The sequence below is a fragment of the Tamandua tetradactyla genome, chromosome 3 (genome assembly GCF_023851605.1).
Source record: "Tamandua tetradactyla isolate mTamTet1 chromosome 3, mTamTet1.pri, whole genome shotgun sequence".
In the NCBI taxonomy this organism is placed as follows: domain Eukaryota; kingdom Metazoa; phylum Chordata; class Mammalia; order Pilosa; family Myrmecophagidae; genus Tamandua; species Tamandua tetradactyla.
In genome coordinates this window covers 37,884,539-37,901,259 of record NC_135329.1, presented here as the reverse complement: position 1 = coordinate 37,901,259, position 16,721 = coordinate 37,884,539, and the positions used below count along the sequence as shown (strand labels likewise).

Here is a 16,721-nt window from a genome sequence, read left to right as displayed (position 1 = left end):
TCACATTTAATCACTAAACTTGAATTTTAACTTAAGGCTATAATTTTCCTACATACATAATGAAAGTTCCTTATTTACATGTCACATGATTTGTACTATTCTACATGCCTTCTAACTGACAGTTCTGACTATGAAATAGACAATTTAAACAAGCAAATTGAAATCCCTGCAAGTATACTGCTAATAATTACAATATGCTGTGCTTGCAAAATATGGTACTTTCTATCTCCAAAGCACTTTGCTAGTTATCTAATTTGTTAATCTTAGCTTATCTCCTTGACTTGCCATACATTTTCACATAACTTACAACATGACTTTTTCTTCCGTGGCATAAACTACCACTTAGTCTTTCTCTCCATCTGTTCTCTTTTTTCTGAAATTAATGTAAATGTATTGAGCTCAAGGGATATAAATAAGCATGTGCTATACCAGATAAATATAATCATTTGCTGTCATTAAATTATTTCATTTAATCCAATTAGGGTGGTACCTAATTTGGACAATTTAGTAAAAAAAAAATTAGTGAACATTAGAATATTAAAATATCATTACAGTACATCCATGGTGATTATATACAATCTTTTCCATTTTGCAGATAAGAAACAGAATCCGTAAGGTAAACAAATTGTCCACCTTAAGCCTCCAAGTTTACAGTCAAATTAGAAATGAAAGATCAATTTACAATGAAAATGGTAAAATATATTTCTTACATATTAGATAATTGACAGAACGGGAGGAAATAGTTGAAAACCATATGCCTGATTAGGGGACTAGGGAGTTAATGTTTAATAGGTACAGAGTTTCTATTCTGGATGATAAGAAGGTTTTGGTTATAGATAGTGGCAATGGTCTCACAACACTGTACATGTAATTATTGCAACTTGAATATGGTAAGATGCAAAATTTTGAGTTTTATATTTGTTAGCACAATTTAAAAAAAGAGATATTCATTCTTCAAAGACCCTTTGAAGAGGACAAAAAGACAAACTACAGAATGGGAGAAAATATTTGCAAACCACATATCCAACAAAGGGCTTGGATTCAGAATATATAAAGAACTTTTAAAATTCAACAGTGAAAACAAATATACAAAGATACCAATAGCATAAATAGAAAGTGGGCAAAAGCCATGAATAGACATTTCACCAAAGACAATTTACAAATGGCAAATGAGCACATTAAAAGACATTCAACATTATTATCTATCAATGAAATGCACATTAAGGCCAAAATGAGATGTCATCACACACCAAGCAGAATGGTTAAAATATAAAGCAAAAAACAGTGACAACACCAAGTGCTGGTGAGAATGTGGAATAACTAGATCACTCAGATATTGCTCGTAGGAATGTAAAATGGTACAGCTACTCAGGCAAACAGTTTGGCAGTTTCTTATAAAATGAAACATGCACTGATCATTTGACCCAGCAATTTCACTCTTGGACATTTATCCCAGAGAAATGAAAACCCATGCTCATGTAATAACCTGTATGCAGATGTTCATAGCACTTTTATTCACATTAGCCAAACACTTGAAAGTAACCCAAAACTTCAGTGAGTCTGTAGTTAAAATCTCAGATTCATCCATGACATAGCACACTATGCAGCTATAAAAATGAAAAGAATATTGATGCAAGCAACAACTTGGATGGATATGAAGGGAATTGTTTTAAATGTAAAAAACATTACAAAATGTTACATATTGTATGATTTCATTTATTTAACTCTGGCAATTTGAAGTTGTATGTACACTAAGAAAAGGTCATGTTCTTTTAATCCATCCCTGTAGGTATAGACCATTGTGGGTAGGGACCTTTTGATTAGGTTATTTCCATTAAGATGTGACCTGCCCTATTCAAGATGGGATTAATCCTCTTACTGGATTCCTTTACAAGAGGATAAAACACATACAGAAGCTAAGAGATGAAATTAAGAAAAGCTCACAGAAAAAGCCCCAGGGAAGCTGAGAAGAAGCCCCTGAAGCCAGAAGTTGGAAGAAATGACACCCAGGTGAGAAGGACCAGCAGACGTCACCATGTACCTGGCTATATGATAGAGGAGCCCACGCTCACCAGTAGCCACTTTTCAGAGATTGTATCATCTTGTTTATGCCTTTGCGTGGTCATTTTTCATGGTGTAAGAATTCTAAGTTTGTAAGTTAATAAGTCCCTATCATAAAAGTCAACCCATTTCTGGTATATTATATTTTGTCAGCTTTAGTAAACCACAGCAATAATATTCTTGAAATAAAATTATCGAGATGGAAAAGAGTTAGAGATTGCTAGGGTCTGGGTGGCAGAAGGTGGTAACTTTAAAGAGGGAAAGATAGAGAGTTGTTCTGTGTTGGGACAATTCACTATCTTGTTTGTGATAATGGTTATGTAAATCTACATATGTGATGAAATTGCACAGAACTAACACACATACATTCACATATGTGTGTGCATGTAAAACTGGTGAAATCTAAATAAACTATAGACTGCTCCAATGTTATTTTTCTGGTTTGATATTTTACTATGGATATGCAAGATATTACCATTAAGAAAAGCTGGGTTTAAGGTATAAGACCACTTTTTTTTTTGCACTTTTCTGTGAACCTACAATTATTTCAAAATAAAATGTTTAAAAGAGAAGTTAGCAATTAATGAAGGTGTTAAAGACACTCTGTAGGCAACATCCAAGTCTTCAGAGTATAACCTTGAAAGGAGGGAAGAGGGAGCGAGTTCACCAGCCTCTACCTGAATCCTTCCTTGAGTCTATTCAAAAAGTGTCTTCTTGTTAAGCCTTTCCCTGAGAAACTGGAAGAAAGATGGGAGTCCTTTTCTCCCTCAATTTAAACAGACATGCAGCACCTATGACTCTCCTTAGACTTTCCTATTACAGAACACACTGAATGCTTTCTTTAGATCGATGAAAATAATCAGCATAATCAACATTTGTTCAATGTTTGTGAGATGGCTATTGTGCCAATTTGAATCTGTGGTGGACCCCAGAAAAGCCATGTCCTTTAATCCTCATTCAATATTGCTGGGTGGGAGCATTTTGATTGTTTCCATGGAAGTGTGATCTACCTAATTGTATGTGATAACTTTTGATTAGATGATTTATATGGAGGTGTGTCTCCACCCATTGAAGGTGGAGTTGCTTACTGGAATCCTTTAAAAGAGGAAACATTTTGGAAGAAACAAAAGAGAGAGTCTCTTTTGGTAGAGCCGGGAGAAAGCCAGCAGATGCTGCCATGTTCGCCATGTGCCCTTCCAGCTGAGAGAGAAACATTGGACATCATCCGCGTTCTTGGGCCAAGGTATCTTTCCCTGGATGCCTTAAATTGGGCATTTCTATAGACTTGTTTTAATTGGGACATTTTCTCAGCCTTAGAACTGTAAACTAGCAACTTATTAGATTCCCCTTTTTAAAAGCCATTTTGTTTCTGATATATTGCATTCCAGCAGCTAGCAAACTAGAACAGTTATCAAGTCTGGGCAAACTAATTTTTTCCTGAAAACTGGCAGACAGTGTCAATTTTATGATTCTATAATTCTGTAAGCTCTCCAAAGAAAGGAACTGATCTGAAAATATTAGTTTCCTCTGTACACCTCTCAAATGTGTTTTAAATAAGATTATCTTATAAAATTATGATTTAAGGTATAAGCATTTTTCTGAATTCTCCTTGATCTGAGCAACTTTTGGGTTTTAATTCTAGTTGTCCTATCTATAGTGCTGTAGAGGGGTTAATTAATTTAACTTAAAAACTTAGTTTTCTTATGTATAAAATGGAAGGCTTTAATTTAATTAACAAAGGAGCTACAAAAATTAATTACTTTGATTTTTAGAGTTTCTGACTAAAGCTACTCACTAACAAACATTTGATTACATGAGATAATTTAATTACTCCCCAAATAGCTATTCCTGCTTTTGTAACTGGAATTACTTTTACTGTCTTGACCCCCAAATACCTATAATTCCTTAACCATCCAGATCTTCAGGGTTTTTCTCCTCCAATTGTATGGGAAGATTAAGCTATTTTAGTTTATAAAATTTGATATAAACATGAGAGATATGTCGCACTTCTAAAAAATTAAGTGATGAAGATGCTAAATTTACACTGCTATTTTATATCTGCCATAATCTCTAGGTTATCTATATTCTCTTTTCGAAAGAAAAGAATGTAGTGTCTGCTCAGTTTGCAAATTGAGTTGCTCCATTTAGTTAATCAATTGTGCTCTATAATTGTATCTGAGACTATTGAAAAGCATTTTACTTCCTCCTATTGTTAACAATTCAGTTTACCCATCTATAATCCAATCAGGTTCTATCTTGTTTTATGTGTTTTAATAGATTATTTTTTTCTGATTGAGACATTATATTTGTAAATGCTGTGTTAAATAATTGATGAACCACCTAGTTTTACTTCTAGTTACCAGTGATGCTATTCTTCCCAAATGTATCTAGACAGCAGTTCCCTTCACAGCAAGATTTTTCATGGCATTTTAAAAGATATTTCAGCTCCTGCAGTGACAAAGGCCTATTTAGAAACTGCAAGCATAATTTACTTACCTGATTTATGAAGCAATTTATACAATTGAGTATATTCATGTTATATACGGATGAATCTTTGTTAGGAAAATAAGGATCTTTAACATTTGCAAAACTCCATATTATTACATTTTATGATGGAACAGAGTAGATTGGGGCAATTATCCCTCTTGTTTTATTAAACCTTTATACAACTGTTAGAGGTTAATGGGGCTATTATTTTTCCTACTGTCAGAATCTGCTTCAGAGCAAGATCTAGAGCACTCAGCACCAGAAATCCAGTACAGAGAAAAGCAGGCATGCACCCTATTGGAAGTATTACAAATCGTTGTCTGCTACAATTCAAAGAAATCACACATTAATAATACAGCAATAATATCCCCTAAAAAAATCAAACAAACTGATGTTGGGAAGCATTTCTGTCAATTTAAAAAGAAGCTTAGCAACTTCAACAAAATTATTATAAAACAAAACATGTTATTTGCAGACAGGCTAAGAAAATCATGTTAATTATTAAAGACTATATACATGGAGATGAACAGAACAATAAAAATATCTAGTTACCTGGGAAATTATGGCCTGATGAAAATGCCAGTTGGAAATTATTTCTGCAATAAAGCTTCAGAGCTTGAAACTACAGAATCATTTACACTTGATAAGATTAGAGGATGTGGAATTACTTCTGTTCCCCCAGTAGCCTTGGTTTAGAAGTCTTATTAAATAAGTCATTCAAGTTTATTAATAGCCTTACTCCATTCTCCTTTCCCTTTCATCCCATCCTCCTCACACCCATATTCCACTTCAATCTCTGCATTTGTTGAACACTGTGTAAAGTACTAGGGTTGCATTTAACACAATTCTTCAAATGACCTTTGTAAAACCAAGCATGTCTGAGTCATTGATTCAGTAACAAATGGACTAGTCCAATAATGGTCTGGAGAGAAATTAGTATATTAGAGAATATTTTCTAGTCTAGTAGAGCATAGAATTTAGATTGACAATGAGATTTACTACTGACTGCAATTACCTTATTACAGAAACTTGAGGGAAGAATAATTAACTTCTCATAATTTAATGTTTTTTTTTTTTTTCTGTGCAGTGATGATTCTAAAACTCCATTTTATTTTAAGGAATGATTTAATTATATTTTCCTTTCATATAATACATATGATTTTGATAATAGGCAAGCTTTTCTCTTAACAATGCTTAGCAAATGTTTATAAATGAGATCTTAAGCCTACTCCGTAATTGAGGAAGTATAATAAGAAAAATACAGTGATTTTGTTTGCATGGTACCTATTTTAATATTATTTGAGTCTTCTATTTTTGTAGATTATTTTATTTTATGAGCTGCTCTACTTATATTTTGAAAGATAATGTTTCCATTTTTGCTCAATCTTTAGTATATTTTGTTATTTTTTTATAGCAATCTTTGCTAAATATTTACATCTGGAAACACCAGGTGTGCAGGTTTGACAAGATTTATGTACCCTAGAAAAACCAACTTTTCATCCTAATCAATCTTGTGGGAGCAACCATTTCTTCTAATCCCTATTCAGTACTATGGGTTGGAAACTTGACTAGGTTATCTCCATGGAGATGTGCATCCACCCTTACCAGGTGGGTCTTGATTGCTTTACTGGAATCCTTTAAAAGAGGAAGCATTTTGGAGAGAGCCCCTTTGGAGAATGACAAGAGCAGCAGAGGCACGAGAACTACAGAGTCCACCAGCCAGTGACCTCTGGAGATGAAGAATACCCTTGGGAGAGCGTCATGCAGCAAGAAGCCTGGAGAGGAAGCTAGAATTTCCTGCCATGTTCACCATGTGCCTTTCTAGTTGAGAGAGAAACTCTGAACTTCATCGGCCTTATCTTGACTAAAGGTAACCTCTTTTTGGGCCTTCATTTGGATATTTTTATAGACTTGCTTTAATTGGGGCATTTTCTCAGCCTTAGAACTGTAAACTAGCAACTTAATAAATCCCCTTTTTAAAAGCCATTCCATTTCTGGTATATTACATTCTGGCAGCTAGCAAATTAGACCACCAGTAGACTACATGTTCCCCTAGGGAAGGAATACATTTTAATCATCTTCATGACAGGCCCAGTTCCCTTCTTCAATGTATGACTGTTGAATGCATGATGAAGATGTGATTACAAAACCCAGTTGGAAAAAAGAAATGAGTATCACCTTGTTAAACTCCTTCTCCCCATGCCCATGAAACTCAATCATTCAATCGACAAATGTTTATTGAATGTCTTATTGTGTGCTTTTGACTCTACTAGGAAGTTGGTAGGTGCCACTGAACAAAACAGACAAAAATATCTGTTCTCATGAAGTTACAGTCCAGTGTGGGGAGGAAAAGTTAGAAAATAAAAAGAAAGATTATATTAAAGATAAATATATGTGTATATCTATATGTTTACAGACTATACACAGATACATATATACTGTATGTGAAAAAAATAGAGGAGGAGATGGGAGAGGATAGGAGTTGGGCAGGGAGCAAAGGTGGGTAGGGCACAACTAGAGAGAAACATATAGAGAAGATGAATTTGGGGAAATGATCTGAAGGAAGGGAGGATGTAGCTTGTTGGGGAGGATATTTCAGGCCAAAGGAGTAGCAAGAGCCAAGAACCTGAGTTAGGAGTCCTTTTAGACACTAGTGGATAAAAGTGAGAGGAAAGAGATGAAAGGGAGGAGGTAAGGAAGCATTGTCCTGCGATCTTTGTAAGGAATTTGGATTTATTTGCCTGGGCTGGGAAGCATTCAAGTGTTTTTCAGTAGAGGAATGATATGATTCCACTGATATTTTGACAAAATCACACTGACTGTTGTGAGGGAATAGACTGTAAGGAAGGAAGGGCAGAGAGAGGGTAACCAGCTGAGGTGGATGCAGTAATACAAGTGGGAAGAAATGGATGGGCAGTACAGAGAAATGGCTGGTCTTTGGATATATGTTAAAGAGCAAGACAACAAGTTTACTTGTGGACTGGAGAGAGGCAGGATGCTGAGATCTAGACTCTGAACAGTGGAACAAAAGGTGTTTTTTTTTAATTTTTGAGATGGATAAGAATACAGGCAAGGCCTGTTAAACATCCATAAAAATCTTGAGCATGCAGGCAGATATAAAAGCCAGGAATTCAGGAAAGAAATCCAATATAGCATATCCAATTTGCCTAATCTATTTCTGATGTCCATTTCATTCTGTAAATGGAACAGATAGGACCAACTTTTCAACTAATCAAAAAAAGAAAAAAACATAATGAGTTCATTTGCTTCATTTTTGTCTCTCATTTTAATATTGATGAGAATTAATGTCTTATTTTTTTCCTTTCCATAAGTCTCCATAGATCCCTATTTGAAGAGAAAGAATTGATAATAGAGATATTTTGGACTGAGCCCATTGCTGGTGATTATACTTTCAGGCTTAGTGGGCTGGCAAGATGGCAAGAAATTAGGTAAGGCATACAATTAAAGCTTTTCCTTCCTCCCTCCCTCCTTTCTTTCTTTTTCTTTCTTTCTTTATTCCTTCCTTCCTTTCTCTCTCTCTCTTTCTCTTTCATTCTTTCACTTTTAGTAGTTGGGAATTTAAGGAAAAGAAAAGATAATCTGCTGGTGTATTTTATTTGTTCTTAAATTATTCAAAGCTTAAGAAAATGAAAACTGAATATAACACTTACAGTGATTAAAAAAACAACAGCGATATAACTCAAGGCAGATGAGAACATCTTTTATTTGATGAAATGGTCATGCCCTTTGAAAAAGATAACTCAAACATTCTATAGTTAAAAATGGAACCACTGAGTATCATTATAAAAGACAATATTAATATTAGATTAATCGCCTTTCATTAACATTATTGTCTATTCAACAATGAAATGAATATCATTCTGCTTTTGCTTTAGTTTTTTAAGGTAGAAAAAAATTGATTGTGGTAACAAATAGCAATGAAATGAACAGTTTATAGTTTAATATAGAAGAATTCCAGGGATATTTATTTCATAATAACCTATTGTTATTTTTCCCGTGGGTTTATAAGACAACAGATTATATTGTTCAATTTTTCCATAATTTATTTAGTTCCATATTAAATAATGATTCTCAACCAGCTGTACTATCCTGCTGGGGTTTAAATTGTTATAACTGCAAATTCTCCATACACATCATACACCTATCAATTTATCTAAGTGAGTTACAACAAATCCATACTGAATTTGTGAAGTCATTTCACTTTACGTGAGAGAAAAAAAAATCGGTAGCTCAAAATAACAAACCAAAATTTTTTACTATCTCCCCTTCAGATTTTTGTATTTTGGAGTTAGATGTGCACTAACTGTTTATCGAGCCTGGTGAGTCTCACACTTAAGATGGGGAAAATTGTATTCTGTCAACAACACTGTCAAGAAAATGAAGAGGAAGAAAACACCTACGTTTACTGTTACCACCATTTAAAAATAGATCTTGACACTTTAGTAATCCCTCAAAATTGAAAGGATCTAATCTCAGAATAAAGACCTGGCCAATATCACCCAGTGAGGGCAAAGAAGATTGTGACTAGGAGTCGTTTCCTAAGTTTATTCCAGATATTTTGTCTGTTGCATAATGTTGAGTACGTTTATTTGTAAGCTTTTAAAAGTTTAAAATAATTTGAAATTCCAGAGTAAATATTTTAATTATCTTTGGATTTTAATGAAAAAAAAAAAAACAATTACAACATGATGAAAAAAATGTCTAAATCATCTCATTCTGAGGGCTAATGTAGGAAATTGTCTCCATTGCATAGGGGAGTAGAAATATGACCACGACTTTCCATCAATCCATGCTATGTGCTTATCTGTATACATGTTAATGACTAAAGTGAATTACAAAGGGTTATACTTACAGAGGGTTATGAAATCAGGGCTGAAGGAATAAAATAATTAACTTAATAATAAAAAAAAGAAAAATCAGATTGAGAGGCATAGAAGAAGAACTGTTTAGGGATTTTGTTTCATGATACAGAAAGTCATTCTTTCATGTGTTTTTTCAATTCATTCATTGATTTAATCAATAAATACTCTCCTAAGTACTTATTAGGTGCATATCCTTGCAGTTTTGACTGCCAGACCGTGAGGTAGCATAGTGGTAATTCAGAAGGAAGCCGTCAGATGAGATGAGGACTGAACTTCCCCACAAGAGGTCACAGCTGTAAAAAAACTCATCTTGGACCAAAGGCATAATCAAGGCACATCAAGGAAGAAAAACTTTAATTTAAAAAATAAGGACATGGGGGAAGACATGTAAAGCATTTCCCAGCAGGAAAAAGGTGCATAGAAGAGGCTAAAATCAGGTACTGTGTGATATAGCTTGATATAGGCACTGTTTATCTTCCAAATGAATGAAGGGGCATTTGTTTTTTAATCTATGTATGGACCACTGTCTATTTGTATACAATTTTTTAAACACATTCAACTTGCAAAATCTTTGCTTATTCCTAGTATGTACATATCACATAGTACTAGTTGTGTAATCAAATAAGCATCATCCCTCTGTATGTCATGGTGCAGTATGACAAAGATGGGGAAGCATCTATGAGAAACTGAAAGAGGAAACTGGTGCACTGCATCAAGACTCCCTTTGTGCAGAACAGCCCTGGACTGGGCATCAGGTGGCCTGAGTTCTGGACCCACCCATCATAATCAGCTGTGTATCTGAGACAGTAACTCCAGAAGACTGGGTCCCACCTCCTCCTCTGGAAAGTAAGGTCCCATACCATTAAAAATTTGGTTAATTTATTAATCAATATCCTTTAATTTTAAAATTTATAAATGGAAAGCTCATAATGGCCATAATTTATTGACTGCCCACAATGAGCTATATACGGCAGTACATGCTATGGATATCTTGGTTAATCTGTACAATCTATTAAAATTGTTACTATTTTAATTTTATAAATGATGAAACTTTAACTAGAGTAGGATAAAATCTTTAATAGTTATTTCATATTGGTCTTGCTCCAAAGCATATGTTCTTTCCTTTATGAACACTTAATTTAGTTTTCTCAGTTATGTTTTCCATAGAAATAACACATTAGCACTTATAATATAGTGGGTCTTTGAAGACCAAAAGTGACTTCAATTACCCATTTTCTCTAATGGTTTATTTTTTTGTTTGATGAGAAAAAAGAAGGTTTAAAAGCAGAGGACTTTTTCTAAGACCAAATAGGTAATTATGCATTTGTCAGTTCACATCTACATAAGGACATGGGGGAAGACACGTAAAGCTTCTAGCTTCTGCTTAACTGTCACACTAGCAGATATATTAGATGTCTAATTTATTTATCTGATCTGATATCTATTTGATATAAGTGCTTCACTGACTTGTGGTGCTATATGAATATAGAAACTTTGGATAATTTATTCAGGGTTGTTAACCATCAAAAATTGAATTTCAAATTGTTATAGATATTACATTTTCCACTCTATTGAACCCAATGAACTAAAAGCTAACAATAACATTAAAACTTTACTTTAAAAAATATTCCTCTTTATTTGCTCTGCCTTCAGTTGCATCCTTCTGTTTAGTTTTCCATCCTTTTTGAGTCAAATTTAATTTAAATGACACTAGCTCTGATCATTAAACAAAGATTGATAAAAACATTTACAAATTGTGTCAGTATAAACCATTATGTACCCCAGAAAAGCTATGTTCCTTAATCTTCATTCAATATTTCTGTGTAGGATCTTTTTTTATTGTTTCCATGGAGATGTGACCCACTCAATGGTGGGCAGTAACTTCTGATTAGGTGGTTTCCATGGAGGTGTGTCTCCACCCATTCAAGGTGGGGTTGCTAACTAGAGCCCTTTAAGAGGAAACCATTTTGGAAAAAGCTTCAGTATCAACAGAGCCCACACAGTCAGAGATTACTGGAGATGCAGAAGGAAAACACTACTAGGGAAGCCTTATGAAATGAGGAGAGAAAGCTAGCAGATGTTGCCATCCTCCTTCCCAGCCAAGAGAGGTATCCAGAAGCCAGAGACCCCAGCAGATGCCATCCAGGTACCTTCATGGTTGACAGAGGTATTCTGGATGGTATCAGCCTTTCTTGAGAAGAGGTAGCCTCTTATTGTTGCCTTGGTTTGGACATTTTCATAGCTTTAATATTGCAATTTAATAAATTTCCTTTGTAAAAGGTCTATTTCTGGCATATTTGCATTCTAGCATTCTCAACAAACTAAAGCACAAATTGATTTTTTTTTTAATGTGGGACCTAAGGCCCTGTGTTGCTATCAGATTTGGGGAGCAGCACCCTGTGTCTGAAGCCCACAATCTACAGTTTCCACTACAGAGTGGAAAATGTAATATCTATAGCAATTTGAAATTCCATTTTTGATGGTTAACAACCCTGAAGAAATTATCCAAAGTTTCTATATTCATATAGCACCACAAGTCAGGGAAGCACTTATATCAAATAGATATCAGATCAGATAAATAAATTAGACATCTAATATATCTGCTAGTGTGACAGTTAAGCAGAAGCTAGAAGCTTTACATGTCTTCCCCCATGTCCTTACCAAGTTCCACAGGGTAGAGCCGTTGCAGGGAATTGATGGATTATCCAGATAATCCGCAAGAAACCACAAAATAGGGATACTGAGAAAGCAGAAGGAGGTTAATATATGATGGGATTTTTAAAATATTCTTATTGTTATTTGTTTTGTTTATTTATTAATTTCAGTGGGAAATCTGACTGAAATAAAATTTCATGCAGAAGCCTAAAATTGAAGCACATAAAAGTAGAGTTGATTGAATTGAGGAAGCCTCAGATGTTTATCTCAAGCTCATCACCTCTATAAACTGCAAGGTAATGGGAAAAGAAGTAAAATATATAGATCCAAACAGCAGGGTAAGCAATAACAAGAGAAGAGATAACTAGGAACGCCAAAAGAAAAAGTAACTAGAATGGAAAGAAAAGCCCATAAAACAGGTTGAAAACCTTAAAAAGTGCGTAATGTCATTGAGAAGGACTGAACTGTAAATAAATACACCTGGTGTCTCAGTGGAGCGTGCTGATTTCCATCTACTGGTGACTGGTAAATAAAAAATTAAACTGTGACACAATAAATGCTACAATAAAGGTAAGAACACAGCACTAGAGGAGTAAATCCAGTGAACAGCTAACCATGCCTGGAAAAGTCAGAAAAGGCTCTAAATGGAGAAGCTCTAGAAAGAACACAGCATTTCTGCATTCAACAAAAGTAGAGTGGGCATGGCTAAAAGAGAAGCAAAATGATCTGTTCAAGGAATGGTAAGATGGCTTTAAGGACTAAGTAATAAGGAGGGCCATGCCAAGGAGAAGGGATAAGTAAAGTAGAAGGTAAAAGATACATTCATCTATACAACAACTATTTATTGAGTGACTACTATGTTACAGACATATAAAAATATGGTCAATATGGATATTGTCTTCATGATCTATTTTCTCTTTGAAAGGTGTGGACATTGGTTAAAAGTATTTTATTCAGGCAATCGACAATTAAAACAACTTTAATTGATGGAAAATGATAAGACAAAATTTCTCCTTTGAAAAGATTAGTCTGATACCATAGTGTGGATATAAGTGGGTGTGTGGGTGGGAATTCCATAATGGACAGAGACTGGGAGCAAAACATCTGACAGTTTCATGATTTACTCAAGTGAGAAATGTGAGAGGTTCAGACTCAGACAATGACCCACAATGGTGGAGAGGTAAAGACAGATTTGAGATACATTTAGGGGGTAGGAGCAACATGATACTTTTTCTCCAACAATGTGAAGTTAGTGCACATTCTTTCTCCCAGGAAATACTCTTGAAAGTAGAAAAGTAGAAAGAGATAAAATGGGAAAATCAATTTACAGAATTACTTCTCCTTAACTGTTCCATACTCTCCTTTCCTTTTCCCTTCAACTGAATATCAATCCTCATATAGAAAGAATAAGAGGACTTACAGACGGAGTTTTTATGGCTACTGTCCTTGCTGGGCAGCATCTTGACTCCTCTTGACTTCAATTCAATTGCCTTTTTCACTGGAAGAAACAAAATAAAATCGTTATTAGATAAGCCTTGAAGAGAGATCATAAAACAACATCTTATCTTCACAATACTGTTAGTCACTACTGCTTTTTTTTGCCAACCTTTGGAAAATGGAGCATTTTCCAAGAGGTTAATGATGCAAGAAATGAAGTATAAGAGCTTATGAATAATTAATGCAAGGCTATCAAGCAGCGAGATCTCTCTTATAATAGCAGTGTCAGAAGTTAAAAATAAAATATGGTGCAGTTTACCTTATATATCCAAACCTATTTACTAGTAAGAATGGCAAATGCCATAGATCATTTTCATATTGCCAAAGTACTCAACCAGATGGCTTTCTAAATTTATTTGCAGTGGCTATAAAATTTGTGAAAAATTAATATACAATTACACATTCATTTTTTCATATACTAATTTATTTTTTTTTTCTTTGGCATGGGCAGGCTTTGGGAATCCCTGGGTCTCTAGCATGGCAGGCGAGAATTCTGCCACTGAGCCACCATTTTCCGCCCTCGTATATTAATTTAATCACTCAAAATTAAGCAAATAGTTATTGGTTTGGAACTTGGATGGAAAAAGAACTCTCTAAATGCTAAGGATAAAATGTTAAATAAAAGAGCACTTGTCGTTCTGGATTCTTACAACTTATAGGCAATGCAAAAAACATAAATGATGCTGATTTCTAACGTCACAGTTACATTTATGTTTTTTGATTTTCTAGGTTGTGTTTAAAACATTTTAAGTCACATTTCTAGTCATTTTCTAGGGAAAAGAAGAGAGGAGACATTTTATAGGTAGAAATAAGAAAATAAGAAAACCTGCACTTGGCTTTATTAAGTGCCTAATTTAAACATTTCAGCTTTACATATATCAAGTGGAACCTAGAATAGCTGAAAACATGCAGATATGGGTTCAAGTCTTTGTCCTAGACTTGCCCTGAGTATATTACTTAACTCTAAGTCTGTTTATTTAACTGCAAAATAATGATGCTGTTATCTAATTCAGGTTGTGTAAGGTGTAGAGAAAATGCGAGTACAGTCTAGCACATTCACATCAGCATAGAAGGCTTAACAAATGATAGCTGTCATTTTCATTTTCATTTCATTTCACATGCACACAACTGCCTTAGAGGTGGCCACAGGAATTGCTCTTAGGAATTGTCCTGCGAGGGATCATTTGTTTCCTCTTCACTCTCCTTTTCCTCCTTTCATGGATACTCTCCCACTTTTGGGGACCAGTCCCTCCTTCATAAAACCTCTCAGGGTTCCTGATCCTACTGATCTTGCCTCTTCACAGCAACATTTGTATAATGTTTTAAATTTTAAAACACATGCTCAAATACATTATGGCCTTTAATTCTCACAACAACCCTCTGGGTAGGTATTATTACGCCCCTTACCTATAAAGAAATAAAAGTCCAAAGATTTGTTGATGGCTCATAGGGAGTGAGATGTGGAATTTCCCTTCTAGCTCCAAATCCAAACTTTTCTCTCATGGTCTGGTTGCTCCAGTACAGGAAGAACCTGCAGCAGCTACACTGCTGGAAATGAAGGAAGCTGAAAAACTATGTGGCACTCTCTTGGCTTTTTTTTTTTTTTTTTCTCAGTTCCAAGGTCTGACCACATCTACACAAATCCAGGCAGTGGGTGAGAAAACAAATACTTATAAACCTCCCATGATGCGGGCATGAGCTAAGTGTTCAACAAGCATTTCCTATTTTAGCCTTCACAATAACCCAGCAAAGTAAGGATTCCTCTGTCCCAGTTATAGATGCAGAAACAAGTGATTTGCTAAAACTTGCACAGCACCTCTTAGGCAGGATGAAGATTTTAATTAGTAATTTTTTTTATTACAAACTCCTGTTCTTTTCACTGTGCCACTCTTAGAAGGTGGGAGCAAACCAAAGTAGTGTGCCATCATTATACTCTTTTAGACATCCCACCTCTCCCTGCGGGAAGAGGTGGAAAGAGGGGTAGGAACAACCGTGTTCTATTAACATCCTGCCCATTCCTAGTACCCAAGCCTCTGAGAAAACTTTGTGGAGGAGAGGAGAAACGTTTCTGTTTCTTCGTTTTTTTTTAAAAGAGGGTAGGGGAGTCTAGGGAGAAACTATTACAATATTTCTCTTTTCCTCTTTATTTCCTTCTCTCCTTCTGCTCTTTTCCTTTCAGATTTCCTTACCTTCCTTCCAATCCTGTCCCCTTTTTTGAGTCTAGGTTTTTGTTTCCCAGTTTGTTTTCAGATAGGAGGCTGGTTGGGGAGAGTATGTGGTAAGATTGTCTCTATGCATTCAGTGATTGCTCTGTGTCTGAATATAATGAATTCTTTTAGTGCAGAAAAATGGGTATCATGGCCGAAATATGCCATCAGTTTCTGCCCGGGCCCTATAGATGAAGAGCCTCTGCCCCCCTTCTCCTCAGCTCCAGAAGAGTTCCCATCAGGGCCTCTGATGCACACTTACACCTGGCTGAGGGAAAGACCGACCTCAAAGCCCAGAGCCCCTTCCATGGGCTCAGAACCAGAGGCTTCCAGCCTCCCTTCCTGCTTGGGCTACCCAGAGGGAAGATGAGCTTTGGGAATTGCAAATCAGAACTCAGAATGGCACTTGGACAGGAAACACTATTTTTGGCAATGGTCAGATAGAATCTATGGACTGTCTTTATATAAGCAAGATGACACAACTGCAAAATCATGTAATAGGTACTAAAGTTAAAGTTTAAGGATAATCTATGGATGCATTCTTTTTTTCATTCTTCAGTAAGAGAATAAAAGCTATTTCTCCTCCAATTCATTCTTCTCCCATAAAAAAAAAAAGGTAAGCTTTTAAATTCATAAAAAGGAGCCAGTCCCACAAACTGGAATTTGCAGTTCCTTAATGTTTCTAAGGCTCCATCGAAGAAAAATTCCCTGAGGGTGGAAGTAATAGAAATTTGCTTTGGAAGGGGAGGGGCTGGTATTTGGGTAGATTATAGAGTAGTCTAGACAAAGCTGCCATCAAGTAAAGAATGTGCCAGAGGGGTGTGAGGATTCAACAGTGACAGACATGTCTGTCACTGTAGGGTGATTTTTCATGCAGGACATCTGGATGTTTGGGGATTGGTCAAGAAGGCAATGATGGAAAACAGCACAC

The 16,721-nt window shown here is 35.3% G+C and overlaps 1 protein-coding gene across 1 annotated transcript in view; it reads right to left on the bottom strand.

Moving 5' to 3' along the window:
- The window catches only part of LOC143675538 (CUB and sushi domain-containing protein 1-like), a 925,048-nt gene that overhangs the window by 281,643 nt on the left and 626,684 nt on the right, over positions 1–16,721 (bottom strand). Inside the window, exon 5 of the mRNA XM_077151715.1 lies at positions 13,507–13,584. Coding sequence (XP_077007830.1) covers positions 13,507–13,584 — 78 coding nt within the window. The remainder of the gene's footprint in view (positions 1–13,506; positions 13,585–16,721) is intronic.